This window comes from Fukomys damarensis, unplaced genomic scaffold (assembly GCF_012274545.1).
Source record: "Fukomys damarensis isolate Sample0158 unplaced genomic scaffold, DMR_v1.0_HiC HiC_scaffold_6, whole genome shotgun sequence".
Lineage (NCBI taxonomy): Eukaryota > Metazoa > Chordata > Mammalia > Rodentia > Bathyergidae > Fukomys > Fukomys damarensis.
The window spans coordinates 14060146-14080641 of NW_022900918.1; the positions used below are offsets into that span (position 1 = coordinate 14060146).

Below are 20496 nucleotides of genomic sequence, written 5' to 3' on the forward strand. Positions count from 1 at the left end.
TTTTTTTTTTTTTTTTTTTGGTACCAGGGATTAAACGTTGTGCTGCAAGGTAGGTGGTGGAACCACTGAGCTAAACCCTGGGCCCTGGTATTTTGATTTTTAGTGAGGTCAAAACTTATTTCTTCCACATATTATCAATCTGTTAAAGGGCACTTCAAATCCTCCTCCTCCTCCTCCTCTGAAATGCCTTCTGTTCACACTGCCTCTTGGGGACATATATTCTAAAGTATTTATTCTCCTCATGCTGCCTCCTGGAAATAAATGGCATGTGAGGGAATTGACACTATGGAGAAATTCATAAGAGCTAGGTGGTCTGTGAAATATATGTCTGTTCTCATCACTCCCAGATTCACCCCTAAATTCAGTATCTTACCAACAGTGGAATAGGACATTAATGAAGAATAATAAAGGCTTAATAAACTATGACTACCACTTCTGAGATTCTCGCTCTCCACCCCCCATCTCTCTCTCGCTCCTCTCCCTGCTTTTGGGGAAGGGAATACAGGTTCTTTTTCAGATTAGAATCTTACTAAGTTTTAAGATATTACAAGTCTTATATAAAAATTCTTGTTAATTGGGAAGTTTCAAATGAACATAGTTTATATAAATGACAGGAGTTATAATAAAAATAATCTCTAAGTAAAACAAAATAACACTAATGTGATTCTTCTATCAGTTCTACAGAGTAAGCTATTTGTTATGTCAGTAAGATTCTTTTTGCGTCTCATTGCTGTAACAGGCAGGATGGGAACTTACTGCTGCCATATCCTTTATAAGTTTAATGATGATCTCTGATATCTGAGTAGGAGTTGAGCCCTTCATCCACCAATGACTTTCACCTCGTCGAAGATAGCTACAAACAAAAATCAACAAATAGTCTGATAGTTGTTATAAATGAAAAAGTAAAAATGTTATTTCAGCAAACATTTTTAGGATAAATTAAAACACTTTAAAATAAAGTTAATCAAAACATTACCCCACATCTATTCCTCAATCTCAAGAGGGCAGCTATTGTTTATGTTCTATTTCAAATATTTGTTTGCACACTATTTTTGCAAATATTTTCTAGAACAGCGATGTTTGAAGCATTGCCCATGGATCATAGATGATTTGTCTCTAGTGCAATGGAGATAATAAGGAAATTGTGCCAGAATATAAACCTACTACATGACTAACCATACTACTTAGAGTAGCTGACATTTTTTCCCTATCAAGACTATTGACATGGAGGAGGTGACTCTCTGATTAACATTCTGGTGTTACATTCTTATTGTCATTGTTGGCTCTATAATTTGTACTATGCAAGATGCCTTTAAGTTTTTCTTACACACAATTCTAGAACATCTTTGTATATATACATATATATATATATATATATCTCTGTGGACATGTGTGAAAGTTCTTACAAGCAGAATAGGTGCATCAAAGATATTATTAAATTGGTATCCAAAAATTCTTCAGCAGTTGTTAACATATCAAAATGTCTTCATAGTGTTGCTAAAATATGAAAGATATTTTGCAACTCTTTTAATGAGGTAAAACTCTTTTCTCTGAAGTAAATATCTTTTCATCTGGTACTAGAATCTGTAAGTTTTTTCTTTGAACCGATTTGTCTTGTCATTTAACTCTTTAACAGTTGCCTTTTTGAAGGCAGGATATTATAACTATGGCTAGTAATTGATTGTCTATTACTCAGTTTTAAATATTTTTCCAAGTCAATTGATTATATATTTATTTTTTTGGTACTGGGGATTGAACTCAGGACCTTGCACTTGTGAGGCAGTCAGTGGAACCACTGAGCCAAATCCCCGGCCCAACTGCTTATATTTTAAAATATTTTATGCTATTATCATTCACTTATTTTCATTTTTCTGTAGTCAAATCAGTGACTTTTTTCCTATATTAAACTTTAAGATTCTATGTTTTGTTGAGGAAGGAGTTCCCAAACTGAAGATTAGAAAAATATTCTGTAATTTGTACTGATAGAGTTTTAAAAAATATATACATAAAGCTTTAATTGATGTGATGTTCACATCCATGGCCCCAACCCCAGGCAGTGTTATTTATTTTTATTGTGGTAAAAAAGTTTGTGACATGAAACTAAATTTTACTTTTATATATGTACAATGAAGCAGTGGTCTACAATCTTTTTCAACAAACATATACAAACATCCAAACTTCATATATTCAGCTTTCTATTATTCTCTGCTAACTGAAAATGACACTTATTACATATGACATTCCTTTTATACATGACAAGTCAATTGTTTATGGATGCCATTTGGTGAGTAAGACAACAAGGTAGTATTTGAAATGAAGTTTTAATTCTTTAGTACGAAACAGAGGCAATGACCAACCTAGAGTTAAAAATCATTGGAAGAGTGACTGTTGTAACTCCTTTGCCCACAGTAGTACCAGCTGTTCCTGTGATGGTGGATCCTTTGGCTTTTAGCTGTACAGTGAGGGCTTTAGCAATGCACCCTAGGAACATGTCCAGGATACCCAGCTTATTCCAATCTCCTTTCTCGGTTGAATGAATGATATCACTGATATCAGCTGGAGGGAGAGATTTAACTCCTATGATGCTAGCCAGACGACTGGGGGTTACTTCAGGCAAAACTCGTCTTAGTAAAGAGGTCACCTGGCAAGAAAAAGAAAAAAAATTCATTTAAAGATTGAGGTTTAAAGTTTTCATATTTTTAATATGCAAGTTACCATTAAAGTTTTAATATTTTTAATATAAATATAAGCTACCATTCTGTAATTTCAAAATCTATGAAAGAACAGAAATTGAAATACTATTTTCAATATTGAGAAGAAAAGAAATATATTTTGAACATTTTTCAATTTCTGGAGTAGTAATTACTGACTCAGGGCTGTAAGAAAAAATGTCTTTTATTTTTCTTCTGTTCTAAATGACATTATATATTTCACAGTGAGAAAGAAATCAATACCTTGACATACTCTTTATCATAACTCATTAGTAAAATGGAACATATTTTGTTCTTCATTGTTTTGATTACATAGTCAAAAATAAAATATAAATGAATCAAAATATAGGCCTCAAACAAAATATGAAATAAAATGTCACACTTAAACATTTTAGGTGATTCACTGTGCCTTGTAATTTTTACTGCTGCTCATTTATTTTTCATCATGCTGGGGACTGAACATAAGCCTTGTGCATGCTAGGCAAGCTCTCTACCACTGAGCTTTATCCCCAACCTCTTTGATTTGTGATTTTTGTATTTCAAGGAACAAAGAAGCACAAAAGTAAGGGATATGATCAGTCACCTGTCTCTGGACTCTAGGAGAGGCTGTATGAAGCAAGGAAAAGAGATCCTGAAGCAGAGTAAGCTGCTGAGCCAGATACTGCCGGCCAACATTAGAGCCACTCAGTGCTAAAACCATGGAAAGCAGCTCAAAGCAGTAAGCATCAGAGGAGGCATCTTCATCATTTGGCTGAGAATTGGCATTTTCTTTGCTTGATATGGCATGCTCCCATTCTTCACGAACCCTGGTGGCTTCCATGCGAATAGCTTGGACAATGTGAGCACACACCTACGTGAAGGCAACACAGAAAATCTAAAAATACATTTGCAAGTCTGATTTACCATTCAACAACAACAAAAGGGATGAGAATATAAGTCAATGTTCAATTTAATACTCTTCCAGTTAATGCTCCATATCATTCTCTAAACTCATTTAAAAAATAATTAAGTGCCTATAATCCCTGTTTTCAGGAGGATCACTGAGAGTTTGAAGCTAAACAGAATATAAATAAGTTGAAGCCATTCTGAGCTATATGGCAAGACCCTGTCTCAAAAAATAAAAAGAATAAGCAACAACAACAAAACAAACAAAAAAGAAATAAAAAGAAGTGAAACTAGGGCAAACATGATAAAAATCTGAATATTCAAACCAAATATTATGTAGAAATTTATGATAATACTACATCTAAGGCCTTGACTTGTAGTTTAACATATCAAACCATGAAAGAAAAATAAAACAGCATTATTTTGCCACTTTTATAGCACTTTTTTTCAGTTCAGCTTTTCCGCTCACAAGATACTTTAAGATTGATGGTATTCACAATATAATTGGCAGAAATTTTAAAAATGATTTTTCAAGCATCTAAAAGTCATGTAAACACTGTAAGATGAAGTGCAAATAAATTCATGTTATTTGAAATGATTTAATGGTACTGAAAGTTACAGGGCAGAGGTGGCAAGTTTATGGCACATGTGCTGCAGCTGGCTGTTTATCATTGGAAGTTCTAAAAGGTTCATCACCACTGCTATAGGGTATTAAAAAATTGATATTTTATTTGACTTTTTTTCTTTGTATTGAGTTTATTGATACAATCTAGGTATACAATAGTTACATTTATTATTGGGATCCTGTACCTTTACATAACAGGTCTTGATTCTCACTTTTTCCCCTTGTCCCTCCCCTCCCTTCACCCCCTCTCCCTTCCCCATTTACAAACACTTTATTTCCATTTTTTCAATTTCTCATATTTTTTTCCTCTCTCTTATTACCTCTTCCCCACCTTTCCCACTTTCCCTACACCTTTAGCCCTTTACTTCCTATTTCACATTATTAATTATCTCATTAGGATCCTCTGTACTACTATAGTTTTGAAGTGCTATTTTTACATTATCTAGCATTATATTATGAGAAATCTAGCATTACCTACCACCCCCTTATATTTAAAAACATGAACACCAGTTTTCTTAGCAGTATTATCGTAGCTGCTGAGCATAAAAATAAGAACAGGGAAAAGAAAATACAAAAGATATACCTAAGTACTTGTAACCAAAATAACACAATCTACCGGCAAATGAGAAATAGGAAATAACAACAAGGTAAGAAAGTTAACATTCATGACAAAAATCTTATTAAGTGATTCAGACACGACAAAATAATTTCTCCCCAAAAGAAGAACTCCATTCCATAGGACATATAAAACAGTCAGCAGAAAAAAACTTCCATAAATTTTGCAAGACATTTGATAAATAAAAACAAACAAAAACTGACAAAGACAATGCAATGACTATTAACCAACCTGTTTTTGTAAATTAGTCAGTTTACTCCTGCTGAATATGATTCCAACCATATGTTCTTTCAGGTCAGCATCTGATGTTGCCTTTACATAGAAAAAGCAAAAAAAAAAAAAAAAGTAAGCTCCTAAAGAAAATTTCTATATTTAACATTTCAAAGTATCTTGAGGTATAATTATGCAGACATATTTAAGGTGAATTTATATTAAATTGAGGCTTATAAAACTAAGTTAAAAGGATAAAGTTTGAAGAAATCTCTAATTGGCCAAAGTGATTATATTGTTTTTCTTTGTTTATCTCACTATGTAGTTGAGACTGACCTGGAACTCACTATGTAGCCCAGGCTGGTCTTGAACTCACAGTGATCCTCCTGCCTTAGCCTCTCGAGTGCTGGGATTATAGGCGTGCGCCACCACACCTGGCGCCAAAGTGATTATAAAAAGATTAAAATTTCAGAAAAGAAAGGTCTGAAATTTGTGATCGAATCTTGAAATGTAATAAACCAGAAAACAGAAGGAAATCAAAGCAAAGCAAAGAGATGCAAAGAAATAACAAATATAGGAGCCAAAGTCACTAAAATCACAATAGAGGAAACAATAAAACTAAAAGCTGATTTCTAGAAAAGATCACACTGATGTATCTTTTGCCATATTATTCAAGAAAACAGAACGAAGACACAAATTGCCAAAAGAAGGAATAGAAGATATATCACTACAGATAAGAATATATTGTATATAATTCATGCCAACAAACTCAGCAATTTAGATGAAACAAATTGCTTGAAAGACAGAATTGATGCTCATTTAAGAACAGGGAACTAAAATAGTCATGTATCCATTAAAGAAATTAATTTGTAGAAAAGAGATTTTCATGGTATCCGTAAATACCTAGAATATACATGTTTTAGTTACTTCTTTGATTTTTTATTTCTACTTTTAAAAAAAGCTTGAGACTTATTTTGCCATATTATTGACCTATTTGAAATGTACAAATTCAATGGTTTTAGAATATTCATAGACATATGTACAACTATAGCAACAGGAGAGTTATCACTCCTAAAAGAGCACTATACCATCTAGTTATTATCCTGAAGACTATTGTCTTTTTCATTAGGGAAAAAAATTACCTATAATCAAATATCACAAACTGATTAAAATGTATAGCAAAACAGTGATTACTCTACTGAATAAAAGTAAAAAATGGAAAAAAATGTAAGAATATATTTTTGCGGAAATTCCCAGCAAAACAAAATAGAAGCAAACATTATTTTTATTAATTAAGTTTATTTGGTACATTTTAGGGATACAATAAGATGACATTCATCATTTGGAATTTGTACCTTTACATGATATATCTTGATTCTTACTTTTTCCCCATTCCCTTGCCATCCCTTCAACCCCTCCACCCCTCCCTATTTACAAAGATTTTGTTTGCATTATTTCCTTTATCTCCCATTTGTTACTTTCCCTTCTTTCCTTTTTCCCCTACCCCTTACAATTGCTCTTCCCCTTTGGGCCTTTTCTTCCTATTACACATTACTATACCTTTTGATCCTTATTTACATTATTAGTTTCTCACACCAGACAAACTATTCGGTATGCCCTATTTGTTTCACTTAAGAGTATGGCCTCAATATGCATCCAATTAGCTATAAATATCTCTCGTTTCTCGTTCTTTATGGCTGGGTAGTACACCATTTTATAAAAAAACCTCACATCTCATCCAGTCTCCAGTTGATAGGCATTGTGCTGTTTCCAAGTTTTAGCTATTACAAACTGTGCCACTATAAACATGGGTGCACATGTATCACTGTGGTATGATTCCTTTAATTCTTTTGGGAAGATACCCAGCAGGAGAATACTGGGTCAAATGTGACCTCTAATCCTAGTTCTTTGAGGTATCACCGTATTGATTTCCACAGTGGTTGCACCAGTCTGCACTCCCACCAACAATGGAGAAGGGTTCCTTTCTCCCCACAACCCTGCCAATATTTGATATTGGTTGATTTCTTGATAGCAGCCATTCTTTCTGGAGTGAGGTGGACTCTCAGTGTTGTTTTCATCTGCATCTCTCAAATGACCAGTGATGTTGAACATATTTTTCACGTTTACTTGCTGCTTTTACTTCTTTGTCTGAGAAATATTTGTTCATTTAACATGGCCATTTTTTAATTGGGTCTTTAAATTTGAGGTGGGTCTGATTTTTTAAAGTTCTTTATATATTCTAGATAGTAGTCTTGGACTGAGGAACAGCTGGTAAAAAAAATTTTTTTTCCCCACATTGTAGGTTGTCTTTTAGCTCTGTTGGTGGTTTCTCTTGCAGTACAGAGTTTTTAATAAGATGGATCCCAGTTGTTGATTATCTGTGCTAGTTTCAGTACTACCGAGGTTTTGTTCATAAAGTTTTTCCTATTCCAATGTTTTCAAGAGTTCTACTTCAACTATCTTCAAGCAACTTTAGTGTTTGTTTTAATATTTAGATCTTTGATCCATTTTGATTTTAGTTTTGTGCACAGTGAGAGATATAGGTCTAGTTTTAATCTTTGAAACCAAATTTTTTCAGGACCATTTGTTAAAGAGGCTTTCTTCCAGTGAGAGTGTTTGGCTCCGTTGTCAAAGATGAGGTGGCTGAATGGAGTTGTTTCTGCATCTTCTAATCTGTTCTACTGGGCCTCAAGTTGTTTCTTTGCCAGTACCATGCTGTTTTCATCACAGCAGCTTTGTAGTATAGTTTCAAGTTGGGGAATTGTGAAGCCCCCTACCTTGTCTTTGTTGCCTAGAATTGTTTTTGCTATTCTAGATTTCTTCTTGTTCCAAATGAATTTTTGGATGGTTCTCTCAACATCTGTGAGGTATGCTGCTGGAATTTCAATTGGGATTGCACTGAATCTGTATAGTACTTTTGGAAGTATGGCCATTTTCAGCATATTGGTTCTTTGTACTCAGGAGCAAGGGATGTCTTTCGATTTTCTGATAAATTTTTGATCCCTTTTTTCAGAGTGCTATAGTTTTCAGAGTAGAGGTCTTTGATTTCTTTCATTAGGTTGATTCCCAGGTTATTTCATTTTTTGGAATCTTATTGTAAAAAGAGTTGTTTATTCAGTTCCTTTCTCAGTGAAACTATTGTTCATGTACAGGAAGACTATTGAGTTTTGTGTGTTGACCTTGTATCTAGCTACTCCACATAATTTGGTTATTAAATCTAGAAGACTTTCCATGGAGTTCTTAGGGTCATCTATATAAGTATCATGTTGTCTGCAAAAAATGACAATTTAATTTCATTTCCTATCTTTATTCCCTTTCTCTTATCTAATTGCTGTGGATAATATTTCCAAAACCATATCAAAGAGGAGTGGTGAGAGTGAACATACTTGTTTTGTTCCTGATATTAGTATGATGGATTTCAGTTTTTAACAATTTGGTATGATACAGGCTGTTGGTTTTTCATAAATGGCTTTTATCAGGTTGAGACAGAGACTGTTATTCCAATTTTCTGTAGTTTTTATCGTGAATATATGCTGGATTTTGGTGAATGCTTTTTTTGCATCTATTGAGATGATCACATGGTTTTTATCCTTGCCTCTGTTAATACAGTAAATTATATTTATTGATTTTCAGATGTTGAACCATCCCTGCATGCCTGGAATGAATTCCACTTGATCAGGGTGTAATCTTCTTGATGATCTTCTGAATTCTATTTGTCAGTATCTTATTGAGGATTTCTGCATCGAAGTTCATTAGTGAGATTGGCCTATAGTTCTTTTTTTTCTGTTGGGTCTTTCTCTGCTTTTGGAATCAAGGTGATGCTTTCTTCTAGGAATGAATTTGCTTCCCTTTCAATTTCACTGGAGTTTAAACAGTAGTGGCAATAGTTCTTCTCTACATGTCTTGTAGAATTCAGCAGTGAAGCCTTCAGGACCCAGGTGTTTCTTCATTAGTAAGTTTTAAATTTCATAGATTGATATTGGGTTGTTTAGAATTCTTAAGTCTTTTTTGTTCCACTTTGGTAATTCATATATATCTAGAAATCTGTCCATTTTTTTTTCTGTGTTTTCCACCTTATTAATGTATAGGTTCTCAAAGTAGACACTGATGATCCTCTGGATTTCTGATGGGTCCACTGCAACCTCACCTTTTTCATTCCTTATTGCATGGATTTGGGCCTTTTCTTTTCTTTCCTTTTGTTTGATAAGGTTGGCTAAGTGTTTGTCAATTTTGTTTATTCTTTTGAGGAACAAACTCTTTGTCTTACTGATTTTTTATATCATTCTTAGTCTCCACTGCATTGATTTCTGCTCTGATCTTTATAATTTCCTCCCTTGTATGAGCTTTGGGTTTGTCCTGCTCTTCTTTTTCTAGAAGCTTGAGGTTAAACATTAGGTTGTTTATTTGAGCTCACTCTGTTTTCCTTATATGAGTATTCACTGCTATGAATTTCCCTTGTAAGATTGCTTTCATTTTGTCCCATGAATTCCAATATGTTGTATTGGGATTGTCATTTAACAGTAGAACTGTCTGATTTCTTCTTTAATTTCCTCTGTGACCCACTGGTTATTGAGAAGTATGTTGTTTAATTTCCATGTGTTTGTGAAATTCTTGTGGTTTCTTTTTCTATTGATCTCTAATTTATCACACCATGATTTGATAATATACAGGGGATAACTTCAATTCCTGTGCACCTACTTCAACATATTTTATGAGCAAGTATGTGGTCTATTTTGCAGAACGACTTGTATGCAGCTGAAAAAAAATGTGTGTTCTGATTTTATAGGTGGAACACTGTCAACATTTGTTAAATTAATATTTTTTCAAGTGTTTGGTTGGATGAGTTTTAGTATTTCATTGTTTATTTTTGTCCAGTTGATCTATCTTCTTTTATAGTGGGGTATTGAAGTCTCCCAGTGCTATTGTATTAGTGCTTATTTTATTTCACAGTCTGTTAATATTAGCTTTATATAGATGGGGTGCAGTAGTATTTGGTGCATATGCTTGTCATGTCTTGCATTGTTCCCTTTACAAGGATATAGTGGCCTTCTTTGTCTCTCCTAGTTTTGGTTTGAAATCCATTCTATCTGCAAATAGGATGGCGACACCTGTTTTATTTGGGGGGGTTCTAGTCAAAGGGAGTATTGTTTTCCCCCCTTTAACTTTCAGTCTATGAGATTCTTCTTGAATTGTTTCTTGTATGCAGCATATTGTTGGATCTTGCTTCTTGACCCATTCTGCCAGTCTATTGTTTTTGATTGGTGAATTCAGATCATTAACATTGATGGTTATAACTGATATGTATTGACTTATCCTTGTCATGACCTTTTCCTGTTACTGGATTCTCACTCTTTGCATTAAATTTCTTGTATTTCCTGAAATGGATTCATTCTGTTGGGCCTTGTGGGGTTGTGACTTTTCCTAGGATATTGTTTAAAAATTTTTGGAGCGCTGATTTGCTATTTTTGAAGTTTCTCAGGTATTCTTTTTCATGAAAGTATCTTATTTCTCTATTGATTTGAAAGATAGTTTTGTAGGGTACATCAGTCTGGGTGGGAGGTTGTATTCTTCTATGTTTTGAAATACTTCACTCCAGGATCTTCTTGCCTTGAGGGTTTGTGTTGAGAAGTCTGCTGTGATTCTGATAGGCTTTCCTTTGTATGTGATTTCTTTTCTCTAACTGCTTGTAGAATTTTGTTCTTCTGTTGGGTTTCTGGAATCTTAACTTTTATATACTTTGGTGTACATTTTTAAAAAAAATTCCAACTAGCTGGGAGTCCTTTATGCCTCACTCATGTGTATGTCAAATCCCACCCCCCACCCACTTTGGAAATTTTCAGCCATTACGTGTATGAATAGTTTTTAAAAAAAATTTCAGTTGTATTATTTCCTGTTTCTTCATAGAGATTCTGATCAGTCTTATCTTATTATTTGTATTGTCTAGCAGCTCCTGGATTGATTTCTTATGGTCCTTCCCTATTTTTAAAAATCTTCCTTTTCTTGGTCAATACTTACAATCCTGTCTTCTATAGCTGATGTTCTGTCCTCACACTGGCTCATTCTACTGTGTAAACTTTCATTGGTGTCTTTAATTTCCTGGAAATCTGAATGAATCTGTTTTATGGGGTTGCATTTGTTTCCTATGTTGGGATTTCATCATGTTCCTCAGCTCCCCTATTTTTTAAAAGCTGTGTCTACTCTAGAGTTATTAATTATCTCTTTTAGGATGGACACAATCTCTCATTATCTGAGAAATTATTTCTGATTTTATGTATTCCAGATCCTCTTTTGTTGCCAGTCCAGGAAGTCCAGGTGGTTGAGTTTTAAATTGTTCCATCTCATTGCCCCTTGGGGTTGACTTTGGTGATCTGAAAGTCTGGTTCTGAGACTTGTTTAGGTGCCTTCTCTTGTGACTCTTTGCAATCCCACTGGGCTTTAATTCTCAACAAGCCTCAGAGAGGCCTTCTCTCTGCTGCTCACCATGTGCTAATAGATGGGTTCAGAATGATGGCCTTCTGGATCCTCACAATGGGCTGTTTTCCTGGTGGCCTTCTGGCTGGGGTCTACCACTTAACAATGGTATCTGGGCAGGCCTCTGGCTGGGGCCTGTATAGTTGTTTTCCTGGTGGGCCTTTGGCTGTGGCCTGCATGCCCAAGCCACTGGTGTTTGGGCAGGGCCCTAGCTGGGTCCTGCACACCCATGCCACTGTTGTCTGGTAGGCTTCTGGCTGGTGAATGCGCTGTGGAACTACTGGTGTCTGGGCAGATCTCTGGCAGGGGTCTTTGAGCACTTACTGATGCTATATCTGGGTTGACCTCTTGCTGGAGCCTGTGCCTCTGTGTGTCTGTGCAGCTGTTTTCTAGGTGGGCCAGAAGCAAGCACTCTGACTAAGGACATTCACAAAACAATCTATAGTTAATATCATCCTTAATGGTAAAAGGTTGAATGCTTTGTCTTTAAGATCCAGACCTATCCAAGCATAGATGTATGCTCTGATCACTTCTATTCAACATATTATAGCAAGGATTCATCAGTAAAATAACACAACAGATTGAGTTTCTGTCCTAGATACAATGTTTAAGTTTAAATAAAAAGTTATTACATATTAGGTGAAATTTCAAGAACACAATAGAGAGGAATTTCAATACGAATTTACTGAGTATATGTGTGACTGGGCCATGATGATTACCAAGACAAATCAGATATGTACTTGATTTTGAAGAAGCAATGATTCAGAGGAAAAGATCAGACATAGATGTAGTTAATCACAATAAGAATGAAGATAAGAGGTAGCAAACAGAGACTACTATCGAGTTTAGCAAAACGAAAAGTGCTTCTTGCTTGGGGAAATGAAGATTCTTAAAAATACTGTATTTTTTTGAATGGAGGCCTATGAAGGAGAGATAAAACAAATGGAGCCAATAACTGATGGGCACAGCAAAGTAAATGATTAAGTTAGTTTTATAAAAGCTAACAACAGCCCCAGGTATAGAGTGCACCCTTTTTTGTGACTTAAAATAGGTAGACTATATGTTATCTAATGGTGAATGTCATTTAGATCATATCTTCATCTTCTAAATAAAGTAAAAAATAGGACCGGGGATTTAGCTCAGTGGTGCCACTGCCTGACTCACAAGCACAAGGTCCTGAGTTCAATTCCAGTACAAAAAAAAAAAAAAGTAAAAAATAAAAAAGGCATATAAATTATTACCACAGATCCATTTAAGAATATAAAGAAACATGGGCTACTTCTCTGAACAAAGGGAAGAAAATAAAAAGGGAAATAAATTTTTAGAAGATAAATAAATACATTGTATACTTTTTCCTCTCCTTCAGGTGATGACAAAAGTGCTTTTTCCTCTTGTTCTGGTGTGGGCTCAGCATCTCCAGAGATGAGCTTTCCAAATACCTGATGAAGAAGGCAGGCACATGAGAAAGAATGAGAATTACCACTGTTAAACCTATAGGACTCATCAACCGATTCTATAGGTTTTATTGTGTGCTATTCTTCCTATATAACACTACTTTTAAGAGATATAAAAACAGGCTATATTTACAGCCAGAAATCTCTAAAAAGTTTTACAAAATACTGTTACACTGTTAAAATACATTAGGTTAGTGCATCCTGTGCTAGAATGGATAGTAAGGACACTTACTTGAGATGTAATAAGTCTGAACACATGTAGTGTCTCGGCTTCACAGTTTCTTTGCTGGGCCATGCTAGCTGAAATCTGGCCAGCAATTTTTGTGCTTTCACCATCTTTCCAACCCAAGACTTTTACTTGACGTACTCTTAGTGTATTTTCTGGGCCCTTTAATTCAATTTTGATGATATGATTATCTCCTCCTGGAAGTTCACTTGTTACCCAACCAATGTGCCTGGAATCCAGATCAACCTAGTTGAGTAGAAGAGGAACAGGAACCTGATATAGCTGAATCACTTTTGTCACTTTCCTATATTTAGTGTTAATAAGAAGAAGCTCAAATAACAAATAGCTGAACAGAGTAAAGGTTATTAGGTTATTTCACACTATCTTAAGTTTTATGAGGACAAGCAACATTATTTTAGGAGCTATAATTTAGAACAAACTGAAGATAACACAGGTTGAAAAATCGAAAGTGTTGGAGTTGAAAATTAACATCCCATCCTGACCACCATATGCCTTCTAGTTCCATGTATGTGTATGTGAGTAAAACCACTACTGACAATTTGAATAACCGTTTTTGGTACTGTCAGTTGGTAGAAACAGAAGATTGGCAATGTGGCCTTGCTTTGTGCATCTATACTTTAAAGCTCCATCAAGAGATATTTGCTTTTAGTGTGCTGTTATTTGTTTCATAGAGAAATTGTGTAATATGCAAGTTTTTGCTTATTTTTTATTTCATTGACTATCTTTATCCAATAGCTTTTGATATCAGTCCAGTAATGAAATTAAAACTGTTACGTTATCTAATAACCAAGAAATGATCTGGGGACTACTACATGGTTTATATAGACATTTAGATTGTCTGATGTCAATTTTTAAAGGGGCATTAAAGTATGAACACTAACTTGTTGAGTAGATTCTTTTCCTGAATTCTTTATAATTTGAAAATATATTATTATTTGTTAAATCTAAAATCTCAAGCCATCCTTTCAATACGGCTTGAAATAACAACAACAACCCCAAAGTAGTCAATTTTTGTGAGATAAAGTAACCCTAGAAGAAAAGCTTGGACAAAGTTTCACTAACTAAGGTATATAAGAAAGCCATGTGCCCACAAAAAGCTGTCTTTGTTCTAGAGTTGGCTTGCAAATGATCTGCAATCCGCATACAACTGCAGTGTTATGAGTGACAGATTTTTTTAGGCTGGAGGAAAACAACCCCTTTATCTACAAAATATGTTAGCTGAGGTGTTGTGAATCTGATCTATGATAAATTATAAGGCACTTTGAATCTTTGTGGGGAGCATGAGACTGCAAGCACAACACATCTGCTCATGACTGCAGAAAATTTAAGGCAATAACTTCAAGATGTCTGGATAGGGATGGTTGTTACAGTTCTCAATATAGACCAGTTTTCAAATGAGTGTTTTGTAAATAGGTGATTTCCTACAATACTTATGAAAGTATGCCCAAACTGAAACACAACAGTGAAGGCAGAGAAGGTTCTCCCTAATAGCAAAATGTTTAATAATAACATTTCAATTACCTGCTTTATTCTGCACAAATCTTCTACTGCTTTGCCAGTTAAGAAGGTCATCGAGGTAACTTTATTCTAAAATAAACAATTCAAATTAGTTATACCATATTCCTGCTTCAGCACCTACAATGGTTTCTTACAAATTATCAATGCCATATCAACTCTTCTGCCTATTTTTAACAATTCTTTTCCAACTGATCCCACATCATCTACCCAATTTAATTCCTACAACTCTTATTTTATTCTCACAATCTCTATCTTATGTCACACTGTGCACCTTTTCATGTGGTTTCTCACACTTTGACATTTCCTTTCTTTATTCAATTTCTAAATGTTCAAATTCTGCATCTTTATGTAGCCTTTTAAGAACTCTGCTTGTCATTCAGATCTTACTCTTATTGCTATATTTTCATTACTTTTGGAAATGAAAGAAAGGAAGGTACTAATAGATACTTATGAATGCCACAATGCCTTCTAGCCTTGTAGAAAGGTATCTTAATGTGGATCTATCTCTCAAAATACTTGCTTGACTAGGGAAGACAACATTCATGTAGCAAATACATATCAAACAGGAGAAGTTCAGTACCATTATGTTCTGAAAGTGAGTCACATCATCATTGGAGCCACAGATTTTAAGTCTGAGTAAGTTTTAAGTAAAGCACACTAAAAAATATATAATCACTCCTTGGAGAGCTGTGTACCATGAATGCTATAGGTTGATGCAACTCATATCAACAAAGCTGTGTAGAAAGCACCTTCGTGGGTAGTGTGGGGAACACAGCTGATAAATGAATATTTTTATGGTTATTTCCCCTTACAAAATATAAAACTGTCAAATTGATCATAATTATTGTTCTGAGGGACAGCATTCCCTGGTGTAAAATGTACCATGAGTCAAAGATAACTTTGTACTGAGCAGTGAGTTCTAGCTACAAAAATGTTTTGAATAATTATAATGGATGTTCTTATAAAACAGTTGTACCAGTTCAGTCTTGGGCCAGAAGAGGAAGGACACTCATAATATATAGCTAATCCCCCTTTTCTTATTCAATACCAGTGAAGAAATGAATCCACTAATGCACAGGCGTTAGGGTTGCAATGAATGGCCAGGAGGACTCTTGACCGCATAATGGACAGTTGTGGTTGGTTTCACATTCAGGTTATCTGAGACTCAACCTACCATTTTGATTCTTCCTGGAAAAGGAAATATACTAATGGATGGGTGCAGTTTGGCAATTGTGCAAGAGGATTCATTGAAAGTAGGGCTGGAGATTTAGCTCAGTGGTTCTACCTCCTGCCTCAAAAGCATAAGGTCCCAAGTTCAATCCCTCCCCCGCAAAAAAGTGAATCTGCTAGCAAGCGATAGCCAGTATGATGGGAAAATTTCTGAGTATCCTTTCCCAAAGAATTGATGGCAGTGTGTCAGTTGATGCTATTTTCTTGGATCTTGTAAACAGGACTCTTCTTTTAATGCCTTTAACAAAAAGTGCTTAGTCAAAACATGTTAGCCTAGGAATGGGGAGAATATAAATCATTATTATTTAAGCTGGTTCAGGAAATTTTTTCCCGCCATGAAGACTGAGGATTAGAAGGAGAGCTTAAAGTTAATTATACTACAGGTCAAAGTATATAAAGTACCATGAGAGTAATAAAAAATGAATAGAGTGGAGAAAAGTAATTTTATAAATTTTACCCACAAAGGATTTCTCTGCTAAGTTTTAGAGATCTTGGGAGAATTTGATAAAGAGAGCTTAAGAGAAATATATCCAGGCCAAGGGAACAGCCTAAAGAAGGGTATGGAAGAAAAACATTGTAAATTTTTATTTTGTTTAGCTGTAATCATGGTAATGTGTAATCACATATCTAGAGGTCTGATTACACAGTATGATATTTACACACTATGATATTTCAGTGTGTGAAATCATATTTATCTGGTTTTAGAGTAAACATTTCAATATAAAAATGTTGTTTAGTCAGTGTTATGGTTTACATCAAGAATGTTCCCCAAGCCAGGTGTTGTGGTGCATGCCTGTAATCCCAGCACTTGGGAGGCTAAGGGAGGAGGATCACTGTTGAGTTTGAGGCCAGCCTGGGCTACATGGAGGGCTCAAGGATAGCTTGAACTGCAAAGTGAGAACCTGTCACAAACAAAAAACAAACAAAAAAATTCTCCAAAGGCCTCATGTGCTCACAGGTGGGGCTTGTGGATGGTGAGTGGGTATGCGGCAGCTGTACTCATCAGCAGATCAGTGGAATCAGGGGTGAGTTCAGCAGATGAATGTGCTCTAGAATGTGGGGCTTGGCTGGAAGAGTCAGGTCACTAGTGGTGGGTGGGGTGCTTATCTCCCTCCACTGCTCTCTGCTTCTTGGTTACCATGATGTGAGCAGCTTTACTCTGGCCAGAACCTTCCCTCATTCTGTTCCTGCTTTGGAGCCCCAGCTAACCATGGACTAAACTGTGAGGCAAATACACTTTTTAAATTGTCAGTGTTAGGTATTAGTTCCAGCGATAAGAAAGTAAGAAAGTCAGTTGGTGAAGTGCCAAGTAATATTTTCTAAACTCAGAAATGAAAATGCATGATGACTACTGAATGGTCTGAAAACAACTAATGAGCTATTAATTAAGTTTCATATTTTTTTTAAGCTTCCAATGTATTCATTTATTTACTTTTATTTTTTATTTTTTTTAAGTTTCATTTCTTACCCCAAGATCTCGGGAATTGTCCACATGAACAGATACATAGCGGGCATTGATTCCTTTTATACAACTGATAGTGATGTTCTTTGTTTTATTTTTATCTTCATCTCCTGATTCCCAAAAAGTTTCTGTAGAACCATCTGTCAAACTGCCAATCATGGCAGGTCGGCTTGAAGTTTTTATGTCAACAATGCTGGTTAAGTCCTTTAAGCACACAACTATGCATAACTCCTATTAGAAATAAATATAAATATTCAGACTATCTAAAAAAAAAAACCTCTCAAGATGAGAAAACAAATGAACATGTGATAATAAATAAGACAGAATTGTTTATGAGTAATGTACAGTTTTTTCTTTATTACACTGTTGAATACTATTAGGACAAAAAGAGGACAAAAACAGTTAAATGACTGACCTGACTCATTGCTTCAAAGCCAGACTGTATACTGATGCTAAAACTCTCTTCACTATCTCCATCATCTGATTTTGACAAAATATTGTTAATGTGATGAAAGACATTGCTCTGATGGAGGAACTGGTGATCAGATTGCTTGAATTTGAGACTCCAGCATCTGAAAAGACAATATACAAGCAATATATAGAATATTTTCCAGAAAGATCTAAGGAACTGCTAGAGTAGTTACTCTATTTTGTAGTTAATATTACAAGAAAGCATAATGGTCTACTAAAAAAAGGAAATTTTAAAACTCTATGGAATAAAATTATTCCTATTAGCTTTCATGTTTGGAGAAGTAACAGTAATTTCTTTGCAACAAGCTAAATTCTAAGGAAAGTTCAACCATTTTAAATGTTTTAAGATAAGATCAAAGCTAAGAAGTAATAAAAGGTAATGATGATGTAGATAAGTGTCACATCAACTATGACAGCTTCTGAAATTTAACTGTGTGATAATGCCATACTAATTCATTTGCATATAATGTATCTTACACTTCAATGACAAAGACAAAAAAAAAAATCTCTATTCCACTGGTCTTATTAGGGATAGGAGAAGCCCAATCATTCGATAATCTTGTTTGTTATATAGTTCAATGGAAGATTTATGTATATAGTCCAGTGTGTACATCTACTAATGAAGATCATAATGTAAAAGTAATGCCAAATTCTGAACAAACTCCATTTTAAAGTTATGTGCTCTTCCTTAGGGTAGTTTTAAAATTGTCTGTATACAACTGGGATCCATTTTTCTGTGTTAAAAACAATTCAAGGGCCAGGGATTTAGCTCAGTGGTTCTGCTGCCTGCCTCATAAGCACAAGGTCCCGAGTTTGATCCCCAGTACCAAAAATATAAAATAAAACAATTCAGTTCCTTTATTTTTATTTATGAGAAATGTGTACTTTTAGAATCAAGGGGCATAAAAAATGGAATCATAACACTGGACTGCAACTACCATGACACCAAGGCTACACTTGGGCTATTCCCTTTTGTGATCACTGCCGAGACCCCAAAGCCAACAAAGTCCCTTCAACCTCAGTAAATAGCTTCAAGCATTGATGGTTTTACAAGTGATTATTCACAGAATGTACAACTGCCACAGCCAGACAAATCAACTACAAAAATCATTAAAAAGGAAGGGGAAAGGGTTCTTGCTTAATAAAAACAAAGACTGGACAGAAAGTGAAGGGAACTTGGGTGGCAGCTCTGACTCTGTCCTGTGTGACTTGGGGGCCTTGGGATGTGGCAGGGTAGGGCCTGACAAGGTTCATTTCCAGCAGGCAAGTGGAGTGCAGGGATGCCTTGCCATCTCCCTACAGCAGAAACAGAATATTGCCAAGTTTGCCAGGGGAGATCTCAGAGGCTCTGATCTTTCGAGAGCCACTGTGCTCCTGGTTAAAGAAGAGGCAGCTGAGCCAGAGCTCTGCCAGAGATTCTAATGCCCAGAGGATCAGAAGCCCAAACCATTTGAGGAATCAGTAGGCTACAACTCTCCAACCTGAATAACCCAGAGGAATAGCTTCCTACCAACAGGTGGACCAACAAGACTGCCTTTTCCCCAGAAGCAGATGCCAGGCCTGATTTAATGTGCCTTCAGTCAATATTCAGAGCTGGCAATATGCATAAAGCCAGGGAGCAAGCCTCTTCTACTCTGAATACAGGTACCAATTCTCCACCAGTTCCTTAGGATGCATTCATGTTTTGCAAAGATGACCTCAGTGTATTTTAAAAACCTGAGTTTTGGTTAATTTTTGGATATAGGTACAAAGTAACTGGGGTCTATTTTTTCTTAAGATTCTTTTAAAGTAAAAATTATTTTTTCCCTGAGATTTCATTTGTTCATGTTTTTCTATCTTGAGATGATTTGAGGTAGGAGAGAAGGAAAAGTAAGGCAGGTTTTAGGCTGATCATTTACAGCACCAAGAAGTTTATTATCCACATTTTACTGAAAGGCAAAAAGGTATGAACTAAAAGGAAAGAATTCTAAATCAAGACAGGAAGGAAGGAGAGAGAGGCACATCATTTACATAACATAGGGATTCTCCATAACTATTTAAAGACATTTTTCAAGCATTTAGCACTTGAATACTTCATAAAACTTCCTTGCTAACAGGGCCTACAATTAGAAACAAAATTACCTTAGGGCCATTTGCTGCAATGAACTGCCACTAGGGAGAGACATCATAAGATCAGAGATTGTCTGAAGTAAACGGTGAAATGTATGCGGCAAAGGATGAGCAGCTTCGCCTGCAATCACTATATCTGAGAGTGGATGTTCACATACTTTTGTATCTTTGTCCTAAAATAAAAATTGAAAGCCAGTTTATTAAGTTTGTATGCTGCATAGAGCATTCTACATAAACGAATATTCTGTATACTTACACTATACCTAGAGTACATACATAATAGTACCTCACTATATTTCTAATGATTTTAGGAAAAAGGGTTACTCACAAATAAAATCAGAAAAGAAAAAAACACCATTATCTACATATCAATTCCAGTGTACACACAAATCTACTAGTAGAATAAATCCATATTAGTAGGGTAAATCCACTATGTGGATACATGGGTGGTTCAGTAGTAGAATTCTCACCTGCCACATATGTGGAT

At 35.3% G+C, this 20496-nt stretch overlaps 1 protein-coding gene across 1 annotated transcript in view; it reads right to left on the reverse strand.

Moving 5' to 3' along the window:
- The window catches only part of Mycbp2 (MYC binding protein 2), a gene marked incomplete at its 5' end in the record, with an annotated part of 279711 nt that overhangs the window by 17019 nt on the left and 242196 nt on the right, over positions 1-20496 (reverse strand). The window contains 10 exons of the mRNA XM_033760909.1: positions 757-853; positions 2358-2641; positions 3295-3561; positions 5069-5149; positions 12868-12957; positions 13205-13444; positions 14741-14806; positions 17436-17660; positions 17845-18001; positions 20022-20182. Coding sequence (XP_033616800.1) covers positions 757-853; positions 2358-2641; positions 3295-3561; positions 5069-5149; positions 12868-12957; positions 13205-13444; positions 14741-14806; positions 17436-17660; positions 17845-18001; positions 20022-20182 — 1668 coding nt within the window. The remainder of the gene's footprint in view (positions 1-756; positions 854-2357; positions 2642-3294; positions 3562-5068; positions 5150-12867; positions 12958-13204; positions 13445-14740; positions 14807-17435; positions 17661-17844; positions 18002-20021; positions 20183-20496) is intronic.